This window comes from Culex quinquefasciatus, chromosome 2 (genome assembly GCF_015732765.1).
Source record: "Culex quinquefasciatus strain JHB chromosome 2, VPISU_Cqui_1.0_pri_paternal, whole genome shotgun sequence".
NCBI classification, from domain to species: domain Eukaryota; kingdom Metazoa; phylum Arthropoda; class Insecta; order Diptera; family Culicidae; genus Culex; species Culex quinquefasciatus.
Genome location: NC_051862.1, coordinates 101,898,548 through 101,911,841, shown reverse-complemented (window position 1 = coordinate 101,911,841; position 13,294 = coordinate 101,898,548). Strand labels below are relative to the sequence as shown.

General features: G+C 43.1%; 1 protein-coding gene across 1 annotated transcript in view; it reads left to right on the top strand.

The window, feature by feature from the left end:
• The first annotated feature begins 214 nt into the window (after positions 1 to 214).
• Positions 215 to 13,294, top strand: part of LOC119766132 — a 29,528-nt gene continuing 16,448 nt past the window's right edge. Inside the window, exon 1 of the mRNA XM_038250532.1 lies at positions 215 to 2,624. Within this exon, the coding sequence (XP_038106460.1) occupies positions 215 to 2,624 (2,410 nt within the window). The remainder of the gene's footprint in view (positions 2,625 to 13,294) is intronic.

Genomic DNA, 13,294 nt, shown 5'->3' with positions numbered 1-13,294 from the left:
GGTGACTGAAACGAAAATGAAGACTTCCTCCCCGGTGGGACCAGTTCGAGTTCCTGCCTACAATTTCTTCCGGCACTCTCTCCCCGCCGGACGCGGGCGTGGGTCGAAGGCCTGTGGAGGAGTGGGACTCTATGTACGCCATGGCCTCAAAGCAACAACAGTCATCAAATCTACCCACGACGTCGCATCTCCGATTGCTTCGAGGGTTGAGTATATGGTGGTCCAGATCAAGGTCAACGAGCTGAGTATTGGGGTAGCCGTGCTGTACAACCCGTCGTGTACAAATCCAAACTTCAGCCAGCACTACGAGAAGGTCCTGCTCGACATGCTGGATTTTGGCTTCGACAGGACGTACATAGTCGGAGACATCAACATCAATGTGGCGGCAGGCTCGCCGTCAGTGAATCTAACCGCCCTCCGCCGTATTCACACTGCCTTCAATCTCACAGTTCTCCACACCGGTCCTACTCGAATCACCGATACATCGTCAACCACGATTGACCTTTTGATTACGGATGGTCCCCAGCACATCAAAAAGGCGAAAGCAACGTCGGTCAGCAATATCTCCGATCACGAAGTCGTTTATCTGGTTGCCGACATTCGGGTGCACCACACGTGTCAACGGACGATTCGTGCTCGAAATTTTCGTAACATCGACCAGCTGCAGCTGCAAGCGGACTTCCAGGCCAAGGATCTTCGACGATTTTTTGGGTCGGCGGCCATAAACGAGAAGGCTACGGTGTTGAATTCGGAGCTGACCTCCTTGCTGGACGCGCACGCTCCTGAGCGAACCGTCACCATTCGAGACGAACGGACGCCGTGGATCACCCAGCAGATCAAAGAAGCCGTTGAGTTGAGAAATCTGGCTCTCAAGCTCTACACACGCAACCCGAACAGAACAAGAGGCGACGTCCAGTGGCTTGATTTCGAGCGCAAACGAGACCGCGCGAGCTCTTTAATCTTCGCAGCCAAGACGCGATATGCAGAGCTCAACTTTTCGCACGATCTCCCGGCAAAGAAACTGTGGTCGAATCTGAAGCGAGATGGTATCCACAACTCAACAAAGCAGTGCTCATCGTCAGCAGATATCAGCGCGGACGAGTTGAACAACTTCTTTTCGGACGGTCACCGTCGACTGGGGCCTGCTGCAACCCAACGAAACGCACCAAGAGCACATAATCACAGAACAGCGATTGATCACGGTGCAAATGGGTTCAGTTTTCGCCATACCAGCGTGGAGGAAATCTGCAGGAAGATCTTCGAGATCGACACGAACGCAACCGGAACAGATGGTATCCCTATCTCGTTCCTCAAGATGCTGTGCCCGTTCATTCTGCCAGTACTCTGCCATCTGTTCAACGCCATCATCGACTCTCGGACTTTCCCTGCGCTGTGGAAAACGGCGATCGTGACCCCCATCCCGAAAACGTCCAACCCAGCTCTGCCAAAAGACTACCGCCCTATCAGTGTTCTGCCTACCGTTTCCAAAGTGCTGGAAAAGATCCTGCTCAACCAGGTCACCGAACACTTGGATAACCCCAACAACCGCCTACTAGCGCGCAACCAATCCGGCTACAGAAAAGGCTACGGAACAACAACTGCTTTGGCAAAGGTCACCCACGACATATACGGCAACCTGGACGCGGGTCGCTGCACGGTTATGGTGCTGGTGGATTTTTCGATGGCCTTCAACTGCGTCGACCATCACCTGCTGGCAGTCAAACTCAACCGAGAATTTCAGTTCTCCGGGCCTGCTTGTGAGTTGGTTTCGTCGTTTCTGCGAGGAAGGAAGCAATCGGTCCGACACGGCAGTGTGCTATCTGCGGTGCGAGAGGTTACAGATGGAACTCCCCAGGGGTCCTGTCTAAGCGCACTTCTCTTCAGCCTTTATATTAACAGTTTGCCAGCCTCCCTCAAATGTAAGTACCAGCTCTACGCTGACGACTTGCAAATCTACATTTCGGGGGAAATCGCCGAAGTCGACCGACTGATCGCTGCGATCAACGTGGATTTGGCTACCATTGCAAGTTGGGCTTCACGAAACCACTTGCACCCGAATCCGAAAAAAACGCAAGCTATTATTTTTCGGCGAGCTGTTGAAGTGGTGCCCCGGACGAACATCTTGTTCTGTGGGAAAGTGGTGCCGATCGCAGACAAAGTCACCAACCTTGGGCTGGAAATGGACAGTTGGATGACCTGGGAGCATCAGGTAAACAGCGTCGTGCAAAAATCCTACAACACGCTGAGAACCTTCCGCCGTTTTGCTGGTGTGCTTTCGAGACCAACACGGCGCAAGCTGGTGCAGGCGGTAGTGGTGCCGATTTTCACTTACTGTGACATCGTGTACTATCACGGACTGTCGGTAGCGCTCAAGAACCAACTGCACCGGTGCTACAAGTCCGCAGTACGCTTCGTGTACAACCTGCGACGCCGTGACACTACAGCAGCAGATGTACGGCACACCATCCTCGGACACGACTTGCCTGCGAACTACCACTTCCGGACCTGCTGCTTTATGCGGCGGGGCTGTAACAACGATCTGCCGGAGTACATTCTGGATCACCTTGTCCACGGCCAGCAGCAACGAACGCGATCGCTGATTGTACCGCAGCACACGACGTCAAGTGGGAAAAGTGTGCTAATTGCTGGGATCTCAAGCTGGAACAATCCACCAACAGAAGTTAAGGTCAAACCAACTTTATCAGCATTCAAAAGTTCTTTGAGAAGTCAGTTACAAAACTAGTGTTAATTTGTTTCGTTTATTTTGGATCTAAAGTAATCATCACAACGTCCTTCCTTAACCTGATACTAAGTGTTATACTAACAGGCTATCGTTTCCAATAAAATACAAATTACAAATTAAAAAAAAATTGCTTATGGGTCGCTTCACGTGAAGCGGGGCACTCGAAATCGAAATTTGGCGGAGCTGTTTATACAATCTAAACATGCAAAAATATCGAATTTCATCAAAATCGGACTATCCGTTCGTTTTTAGCACCGTCCCAAAGTTTTACGATTTTTTTTAATTTTTCAAAAAACCTTAGTTTCTGTAACTTCAGGTTCAGCCGAGACCTTCATCTATGCACGGACTCTACAAAAACACCTCAAGGTCGGCACGCTTATCCACACTAACTTTGACGGATACAGGAAAACACTTAAGCTACTAAACGAAATACCACTTTATTTAACTTTTGTGCACACTTTATTGTGGGAGCACTTTTCTCCTACTAACTTTCCTCCTTCTCCTAACCTCAAAACTGTCCCACTTTCTTATTCTATCTGACCTTTTCTTCTGCTTCTTGGGGCCCCACCAGCTCGGCGTCGTCACCTCTGCTCCATCCACCAGCGATCTGGTTTCGACCGTCGGCTTCGGCCGCGGTCTCGAATCTGCATCCTGGTGCTTGGTAGCGGTTCTCGTCGCGCGTTGCGTGGACCCATCCGGTTGTCCTGGGCTCTTCCCGATGTGTTGACGGATCGGGACTTCGGCCGGTGTAGGCGATTGGCCGGAACATTGCCCGTAGTCGAGCGCCAGGACGTCGGTCACTACTTGGGGTTATTGGGTTCCACTTAGAGCGTCCAATTTCCCGGGGTTACCAAATTCCCGGGAAATCCCGGGAATTCCCGGGAAATTTTAAATTTATCGAAAATTGATCTTATCCTGCTTCAAAATTGTATAGAACAACAACTTTTATGTTCAAAATGAATATGGGGTCAATTAATGGCTTGACTGCTTTTGAATATCATACAACTTTATAAAACTATTGAATTTTTTTTAATTTTATATGCTGTCTTTCAACTTCTACCAAATCAATCATTTTTTTTTGAGAAGTATTATTTTTTAAATCAAGGGAAAATGTTTAAGAATAACGATGACTCATAAAGCAAAAAAACAAAAATCATGCAGAAATTATGTTTTTCATGGCAAATAACTTGTTCTAGACCGTAATGTTATCAACAAAACTTATTTTAACGATTTTTAGGCAAATTATGGCTTTTTATCAATTTCACCTGAAATTTATATGTATAATGTATATTGTTAAAAAGCTTATAAACTTAGTAAATTAAATTGCTAAATACAATTTTCAACGCCACTATTTTTCAAATACTAGCATAGCATAGCATAGCATTGGTGTCTACCCGTAGCTGCTACTTCGTTATTGACCAGGACCCCCAAACATTGCTCCGTGGACCACAGATGAAAAGTAGGAACCAATCATCACCCCTTCGCAATTTTCAAAGGTCCCTATCGTGCTGATCAATACCGACGCCGGCCACGACCAGTGGTAAGACACGGGGAAGTGGATGGGAATGTTAGCCGATACTTGAGTGATGGGACCGCCAAATCGACTGCGTCTCCGACAAAGTATCACATGAGTTTTGAGGGGTTAGTAAGATGGGTATGAGGTCAGGATTCACTGTGGTAGGTGATGCGACCATGAGCAATTTGTTTATCGGTTGAAATTTTAAAATCTTAGGCAGCCGGCTGCGGAAAGATACCTATCTAGGGATTTAAATATAGTATTAATTCGACCGCGATTCTCCAGAAATTCTCCGTCGGCGTGCCTTCCGATCAACGGTGATGTAGGAAGGGCTTCATTCATTAAAATTATTTTATATCATAAGCCTTAAAACATATCCGTCGACGTGCCTTCCGATCCTCGATGATATGGAAAGGACTTATTCCAGCAAAACGACTTGCTTGTCTCAAAAAACAAAAATCGGATCGTTTCTATCGAAAACTATATAAAGAGAACAAAAATAAAATACATCGGCCAACGAACGCGCGAACAAAAAATATATGAAAAAAGAAGAAGAAGAAATCCAATCACCCCATGTACACAAATAGCGACACAAAAGAGACGGAAAATAACACGAAAAAAAAAAAAATAGGACTGCGCGTCCACACAGGCACCGCACTACTGATGCCATTATTTAATTATAATGACCAATCACCCCATGCACTCGAACAGCGACACAAAAGAGACGAAAAATAACACGAAAAAACAGGACTGCGCGTCCACACAGGCACCGCACTACTGATGCCATTATTTAATTATAATGACCAATCATCCCATGCACTCGAACAGCGACACAAAAGAGACGGAAAATAACACGAAAAAACAGGACTGCGCGTCCACACAGGCACCGCACTACTGATGCCATTATTTAATTATAATGACCAATCATCCCATGCACTCGAACAGCGACACAAAAGAGACGGAAAATAACACGAAAAAACAGGACTGCGCGTCCACACAGGCACCGCACTACTGATGCCATTATTTAATTATAATGACCAATCATCCCATGCACTCGAACAGCGACACAAAAGAGACGGAAAATAACACGAAAAAACAGGACTGCGCGTCCACACAGGCACCGCACTACTGATGCCATTATTTAATTATAATGACCAATCATCCCATGCACTCGAACAGCGACACAAAAGAGACGGAAAATAACACGAAAAAACAGGACTGCGCGTCCACACAGGCACCGCACTACTGATGCCATTATTTAATTATAATGACCAATCATCCCATGCACTCGAACAGCGACACAAAAGAGACGGAAAATAACACGAAAAAACAGGACTGCGCGTCCACACAGGCACCGCACTACTGATGCCATTATTTAATTATAATGACCAATCACCCCATGCACTCGAACAGCGACACAAAAGAGACGGAAAATAACACGAAAAAACAGGACTGCGCGTCCACACAAGCACCGCACTACTGATGCCATTATTTAATTATACTGACCAATCACCCCATGCACTCGAACAGCGACACAAAAGAGACGGAAAATAACACGAAAAAACAGGACTGCGCGTCCACACAGGCACCGCACTACTGATGCCATTATTTAATTATAATGACCAATCACCCCATGCACTCGAACAGCGACACAAAAGAGACGGAAAATAACACGAAAAAACAGGACTGCGCGTCCACACAGGCACCGCACTACTGATGCCATTATTTAATTATACTGACCAATCACCCCATGCACTCGAACAGCGACACAAAAGAGACGGAAAATAACACGAAAAACAGGACTGCGCGTCCACACAGGCACCGCACTACTGATGCCATTATTTAATTATAATGACCAATCACCCCATGCACTCGAACAGCGACACAAAAGAGACGGAAAATAACACGAAAAAACAGGACTGCGCGTCCACACAAGCACCGCACTACTGATGCCATTATTTAATTATACTGACCAATCACCCCATGCACTCGAACAGCGACACAAAAGAGACGGAAAATAACACGAAAAAACAGGACTGCGCGTCCACACAGGCACCGCACTACTGATGCCATTATTTAATTATAATGACCAATCATCCCATGCACTCGAACAGCGACACAAAAGAGACGGAAAATAACACGAAAAAACAGGACTGCGCGTCCACACAGGCACCGCACTACTGATGCCATTATTTAATTATAATGACCAATCGCCCCATGCACTCGAACAGCGACACAAAAGAGACGGAAAATAACACGAAAAAACAGGACTGCGCGTCCACACAGGCACCGCACTACTGATGCCATTATTTAATTATAATGACCAATCACCCCATGCACTCGAACAGCGACACAAAAGAGACGGAAAATAACACGAAAAAACAGGACTGCGCGTCCACACAGGCACCGCACTACTGATGCCATTATTTAATTATACTGACCAATCACCCCATGCACTCGAACAGCGACACAAAAGAGACGGAAAATAACACGAAAAACAGGACTGCGCGTCCACACAGGCACCGCACTACTGATGCCATTATTTAATTATAATGACCAATCACCCCATGCACTCGAACAGCGACACAAAAGAGACGGAAAATAACACGAAAAAACAGGACTGCGCGTCCACACAAGCACCGCACTACTGATGCCATTATTTAATTATACTGACCAATCACCCCATGCACTCGAACAGCGACACAAAAGAGACGGAAAATAACACGAAAAAACAGGACTGCGCGTCCACACAGGCACCGCACTACTGATGCCATTATTTAATTATACTGACCAATCACCCCATGCACTCGAACAGCGACACAAAAGAGACGGAAAATAACACGAAAAAACAGGACTGCGCGTCCACACAGGCACCGCACTACTGATGCCATTATTTAATTATAATGACCAATCACCCCATGCACTCGAACAGCGACACAAAAGAGACGGAAAATAACACGAAAAAACAGGACTGCGCGTCCACACAAGCACCGCACTACTGATGCCATTATTTAATTATACTGACCAATCACCCCATGCACTCGAACAGCGACACAAAAGAGACGGAAAATAACACGAAAAAACAGGACTGCGCGTCCACACAGGCACCGCACTACTGATGCCATTATTTAATTATACTGACCAATCACCCCATGCACTCGAACAGCGACACAAAAGAGACGGAAAATAACACGAAAAAACAGGACTGCGCGTCCACACAGGCACCGCACTACTGATGCCATTATTTAATTATAATGACCAATCACCCCATGCACTCGAACAGCGACACAAAAGAGACGGAAAATAACACGAAAAACAGGACTGCGCGTCCACACAAGCACCGCACTACTGATGCCATTATTTAATTATACTGACCAATCACCCCATGCACTCGAACAGCGACACAAAAGAGACGGAAAATAACACGAAAAAACAGGACTGCGCGTCCACACAGGCACCGCACTACTGATGCCATTATTTAATTATAATGACCAATCATCCCATGCACTCGAACAGCGACACAAAAGAGACGGAAAATAACACGAAAAAACAGGACTGCGCGTCCACACAGGCACCGCACTACTGATGCCATTATTTAATTATAATGACCAATCGCCCCATGCACTCGAACAGCGACACAAAAGAGACGGAAAATAACACGAAAAAACAGGACTGCGCGTCCACACAGGCACCGCACTACTGATGCCATTATTTAATTATAATGACCAATCACCCCATGCACTCGAACAGCGACACAAAAGAGACGGAAAATAACACGAAAAACAGGACTGCGCGTCCACACAGGCACCGCACTACTGATGCCATTATTTAATTATACTGACCAATCACCCCATGCACTCGAACAGCGACACAAAAGAGACGGAAAATAACACGAAAAAACAGGACTGCGCGTCCACACAGGCACCGCACTACTGATGCCATTATTTAATTATAATGACCAATCACCCCATGCACTCGAACAGCGACACAAAAGAGACGGAAAATAACACGAAAAAACAGGACTGCGCGTCCACACAAGCACCGCACTACTGATGCCATTATTTAATTATACTGACCAATCACCCCATGCACTCGAACAGCGACACAAAAGAGACGGAAAATAACACGAAAAAACAGGACTGCGCGTCCACACAGGCACCTCACTACTGATGCCATTATTTAATTATAATGACCAATCATCCCATGCACTCGAACAGCGACACAAAAGAGACGGAAAATAACACGAAAAAACAGGACTGCGCGTCCACACAAGCACCGCACTACTGATGCCATTATTTAATTATACTGACCAATCACCCCATGCACTCGAACAGCGACACAAAAGAGACGGAAAATAACACGAAAAAACAGGACTGCGCGTCCACACAGGCACCGCACTACTGATGCCATTATTTAATTATACTGACCAATCACCCCATGCACTCGAACAGCGACACAAAAGAGACGGAAAATAACACGAAAAAACAGGACTGCGCGTCCACACAAGCACCGCACTACTGATGCCATTATTTAATTATACTGACCAATCACCCCATGCACTCGAACAGCGACACAAAAGAGACGGAAAATAACACGAAAAAACAGGACTGCGCGTCCACACAAGCACCGCACTACTCGCCACTATTTTTCAAATACTATTGAAAAACATTTTTTTCCTTCCAACAATAGTGCAGTGTGGCCTACCGCAGTACATGTTTTACAAAATAATAATCTTGATACAAGCCATACCAGTAGGAAAAAAAAATACAAAAAAGAATGAAATCCTATCATTTTCACCCCGTTTTACAATAAATTCTTATTAGTTCGATATACGCAGTAGAATAAAATAACTAAAATTAAGTTAGGTTCTCTCATTATTTTTTTTATAAATTTTCAAAAATTGGGACCAAGAAGTAAGGAAAATGTATACTTCCGCCTAAATTTCGGGAATTCCCGGGAAATTTACAAAGGAGAATGGGCAAATTTGGTCCAAGGATGTACACGAACGGGACCAACTTTTTTCGAATGATCTCGCCGAGACATGAAAAAAAGTCTTCTGGACCAACTCTCTAAACCCCGGGGTTCAAAAGTTACAAGTTGTTGAAGTTTGAGCATTTTGGATTAAAATGTACAAAAAAACGTATTTTTGCTATTTCTTAAATCATTCATAAAATCTCTGTTTCATTATAGATTTCGATTTTCTTTACTTCATTCGACGCGTATCAGCAAAAACTATGAGTTCTGATATGTCTTAGCATGATTGAAACATGATTTCTCTTGTTTTTATCCGTTTGAACCGTTTGTGCAAGAGGCATCCCATAGAAACAAGTCGAAACTTCAAGGTTTTGATACCGAATCCGACCCAAACTGCTTCAGTGAGTATGGAAGGCTTCAGTGCAATGTTGTAACAACTTATTGGGATGGTCTGAGTCATCCGAGAACTCCTTGGAGTTAAGACCTGTGATTCTACCGCCGTAACAAGCAAGATGTTGCCGGTTTTTGACCACGGATCATACCCGCATGGCTTCAGTGAGTATGGTAGACTGCTTTGTTAATGTGTTGGGATGTCTTTGGTCATCCTAGGACTCCCTGGAGTTTAGATATTTGGGTCACTGTAACAAGAAAAAGGTCGATGATTTTTAACCGCGCATCATAACCGCAAAGATTCAGTGAGTATGGCAGACTGTATTGCTGTTATGTTGGGATGTTCTGGACCATTCTAGGGAGTCCTTGTAACAGCCGTAGACCTACAGATCATAACTCCAGGGAGTCCTTGGATGACCCAGGACATCCTAACACATTAGCAAAGTAGTCTACCACACTCATTGAAGCTATGCGGGTATGTTCCGTTGTCAAAACTGGTCGACATTTTGCTTGTTACGGTAGTAGACCCACAGATCTTAACTCCAGGGAGTCCTAGGAGAACCCAGGACACTCCAACACATCAGCATAGTAGTCTACCATACTCACTGAAGCCATGCGGGTATGATCAGTGGTCAAAAACCGCCGACATCTTGCTTGTTACGGCGGTAGAATCACCGGTCTTAACTCCAAGCAGTTCTCGGATGACTCAGACCATCCCAATAAGTTGTTACAACATTGCACTGAAGCCTTCCATACTCACTGAAGCAGTTTGGGTCGGATCCGGTATCAAAACCTTGAAGTTTCGACTTGTTTCTATGGGATGCCTCTTGCACAAACGGTTCAAACGGATAAAAACAAGAGAAATCATGTTTCAATCATGCTAAGACATATCAGAACTCATAGTTTTTGCTGATACGCGTCGAATGAAGTAAAGAAAATCGAAATCTATAATGAAACAGAGATTTTATGAATAATACGTTTTTTTGTACATTTTAACCCAAAATGCTCAAACTTCAACAACTTATAACTTTTGAACCCCGGGGTTTAGAGAGTTGGTCCAGAAGACTTTTTTTCATGTCTCGGCGAGATCTTTCGAAAAAAGTTGGTCCCGTTCGTGTACATCCTTGGACCAGCTCCCATACAAATTTGCCCATTCTCCTTTCCCGGGAAACGGGAAATATTATTTATCGGGAAATCCCGGGAATTCCCGGGAATTTTTTTCCCGGGACGGGAAATTGGACGCTCTAGTTCCACTGGTCATCTCCGGGACATCCGGAATGAACCTTACACGGCGTCTTTTTCAGGGGGGTAGTATTTTTTGAGAAATAGCAAGAAAACTATCATATACATATGAAAGTGTGGAACATCCCCGTTCATTTGCGGGGCGAACGAAAATCTTTGGTCGGGAAAAATCAAAGTTATCCTCATTTGAAGTTTTTGTACTTTTTTCCTATGGGGCGAAATTTCGTCTATTTCAATTTAGTATTGTTATAAGTCTACATAGACATGATTTATGGTTCAATTCATATCATTTCTTATTGGAAATGATGCAAGGAACATTTTTCCTGAAGCACGCAAAGTGATTGAAAATTAGGGAAAAAAGTTATAAAGGTTTTATTTAAAATTTGGGAGATTTTCTGATAAAATTGCACACACCTTTCCCAAAAACCGCAATGTTTTTGATATTTATATCATTATTTTGATGAATTTTTTTGAGAAATGTTTCTGGGCCCATTGAGTATACAAATCACTACAGAAAAGTGTAATTGGTTGGGTTTATGTTCAACTGTAAGTAACTTTTATGAATTTAGGATTTCAACCGAATCAACATATTTTGGTGTGTTTTTGTTATAAAATGTACCGTTTCATTAGATTTTCACATTTGTATAAGTCTTATTAAAACTCACAAGAGATCTCGTACTTAATTTGAGGTCAGGTGATAATATTGTAAATCAAAATCAAATCAAACCATCCACATTAACGACCCCCGGGTCTTTTGTGGTCTCTATTGCAAGTTTCTGCTCGAAGGCTTGAATGGGGAGAGCACCCAAACCTCTTTCTACTCCAAGGAACCTTCCACCTCAGTGTTTGAAGGTCCAAAGGTCGTCATTTGGATTGCGAGTCCAACCGCCGCCAGCGATTCCACCGGAATAGGCTTGGTTTGGTGTGTTGTTTGTACACCTGGAATGACTTAACGGCCCAACAACCAAGGCCGGGACCGACATTTTACTTCCTCATCCGATGGAAAGTTGGAGCAGATGGGAATCGAACCCAGAATCATCCGCTTACAAAGCGGACAGCGTAACCATTCGGCCACGCACTGCCATTGTAAATAAAAAGATCAATTATTTGTGTGTTTTTTAGCAAAACAATTTAATTGTTGTATTGTTCGTTGTTTCAAATTTGAATGCCAGACTTGTTTAGTATGTTAAGCTTAATTATTTGAGACAAAAATTAATAGACTTACATACATTTAAACTTTTTAAATATTTTTACGCAATATTTCTGTTATTACCAATAATTGCAAGTTCAACTCTGTAGTTTCAATACAAATAATATAGCCCAAATGGAAATACAAATTAATTTGATAGTAATTAAATTATGATTGTATAGGCCCCCAAAACCAAAGCTAAAAACTCGATTCGCCACCTACATTCGAGTAGGAGAACTTCGGTACAAGGTTACGTTTACGTTTTTGAGCGATAAGTGCAAAGGGGAGTGAACACTATTTTAAGGTTTTTTAAAAGAAAATTGATCTTTTGGAATAAAATAAAGTTAACAGGAGGTAAGAAATAAAAAGTTCTATCGACTGACTTTTTGATTTTTTTGCTAAGTTGCCTTTTTCATTGAAATTTCTGTGATCCGGATTGAAAACGCGAGAATGAGGTTAGATTGCTAATTTTGAAAATCATTCCAATTATCATTTTTCAAGCAGAGCTTTGCTTTTATGGTAGAAGTGACTTTAACAAATTTTTGTCTACTTGAATAATCTACATTCTCAATTGATTAGTTAGATTTTGGTTGATCAAAACATTCCCTTATTTTGAATCAGATAATGAACAGGTTAAATCGGCCATCACAAAAATATTTTCGTTTATATCAATTAAGCTATTTATTTCTTACCCGAAAATGGCATAATTTGCTAGTAATGTCAATTTTATGATGAAATAAAACAATTTCAAATTTCAAATCAATTTACTCGCTGTAGGTTATAATGAAAACATCACCCCAAGTTTCAGCGCCCCCTACTGGGAGGTAATTTTGACGTTTGATTGCCTATTTACACTGCATGTCTCAATTAAATAAAAAAAATATCATGTTGACCATGTACTCACAAAAAAAAGTAAGTTTTTAATGTAAACGGTACATTTTATAACCAAAACACACAAAAATATGTTGATTCGGTTGAAATCCAAAATTCATAAATTGAGCATAAACCCAACCAATTACACTTTTCTGTAGTGATTTATATACTCAATGGGCCCAGAAACATTTCTCAAAAATTGATTAATTAATCAAAATAATGATCCGAATATCAAAAACATTGCGGTTTTGGGAAAGGGGTGTGCTTTAGGAAAAATGTTCCTTGCATCATTGCCCATAAGAAATTATATGATCTAAACCATAAATAATGCCCATGTAGACTTATAACAATACTAAATTGAAATTGA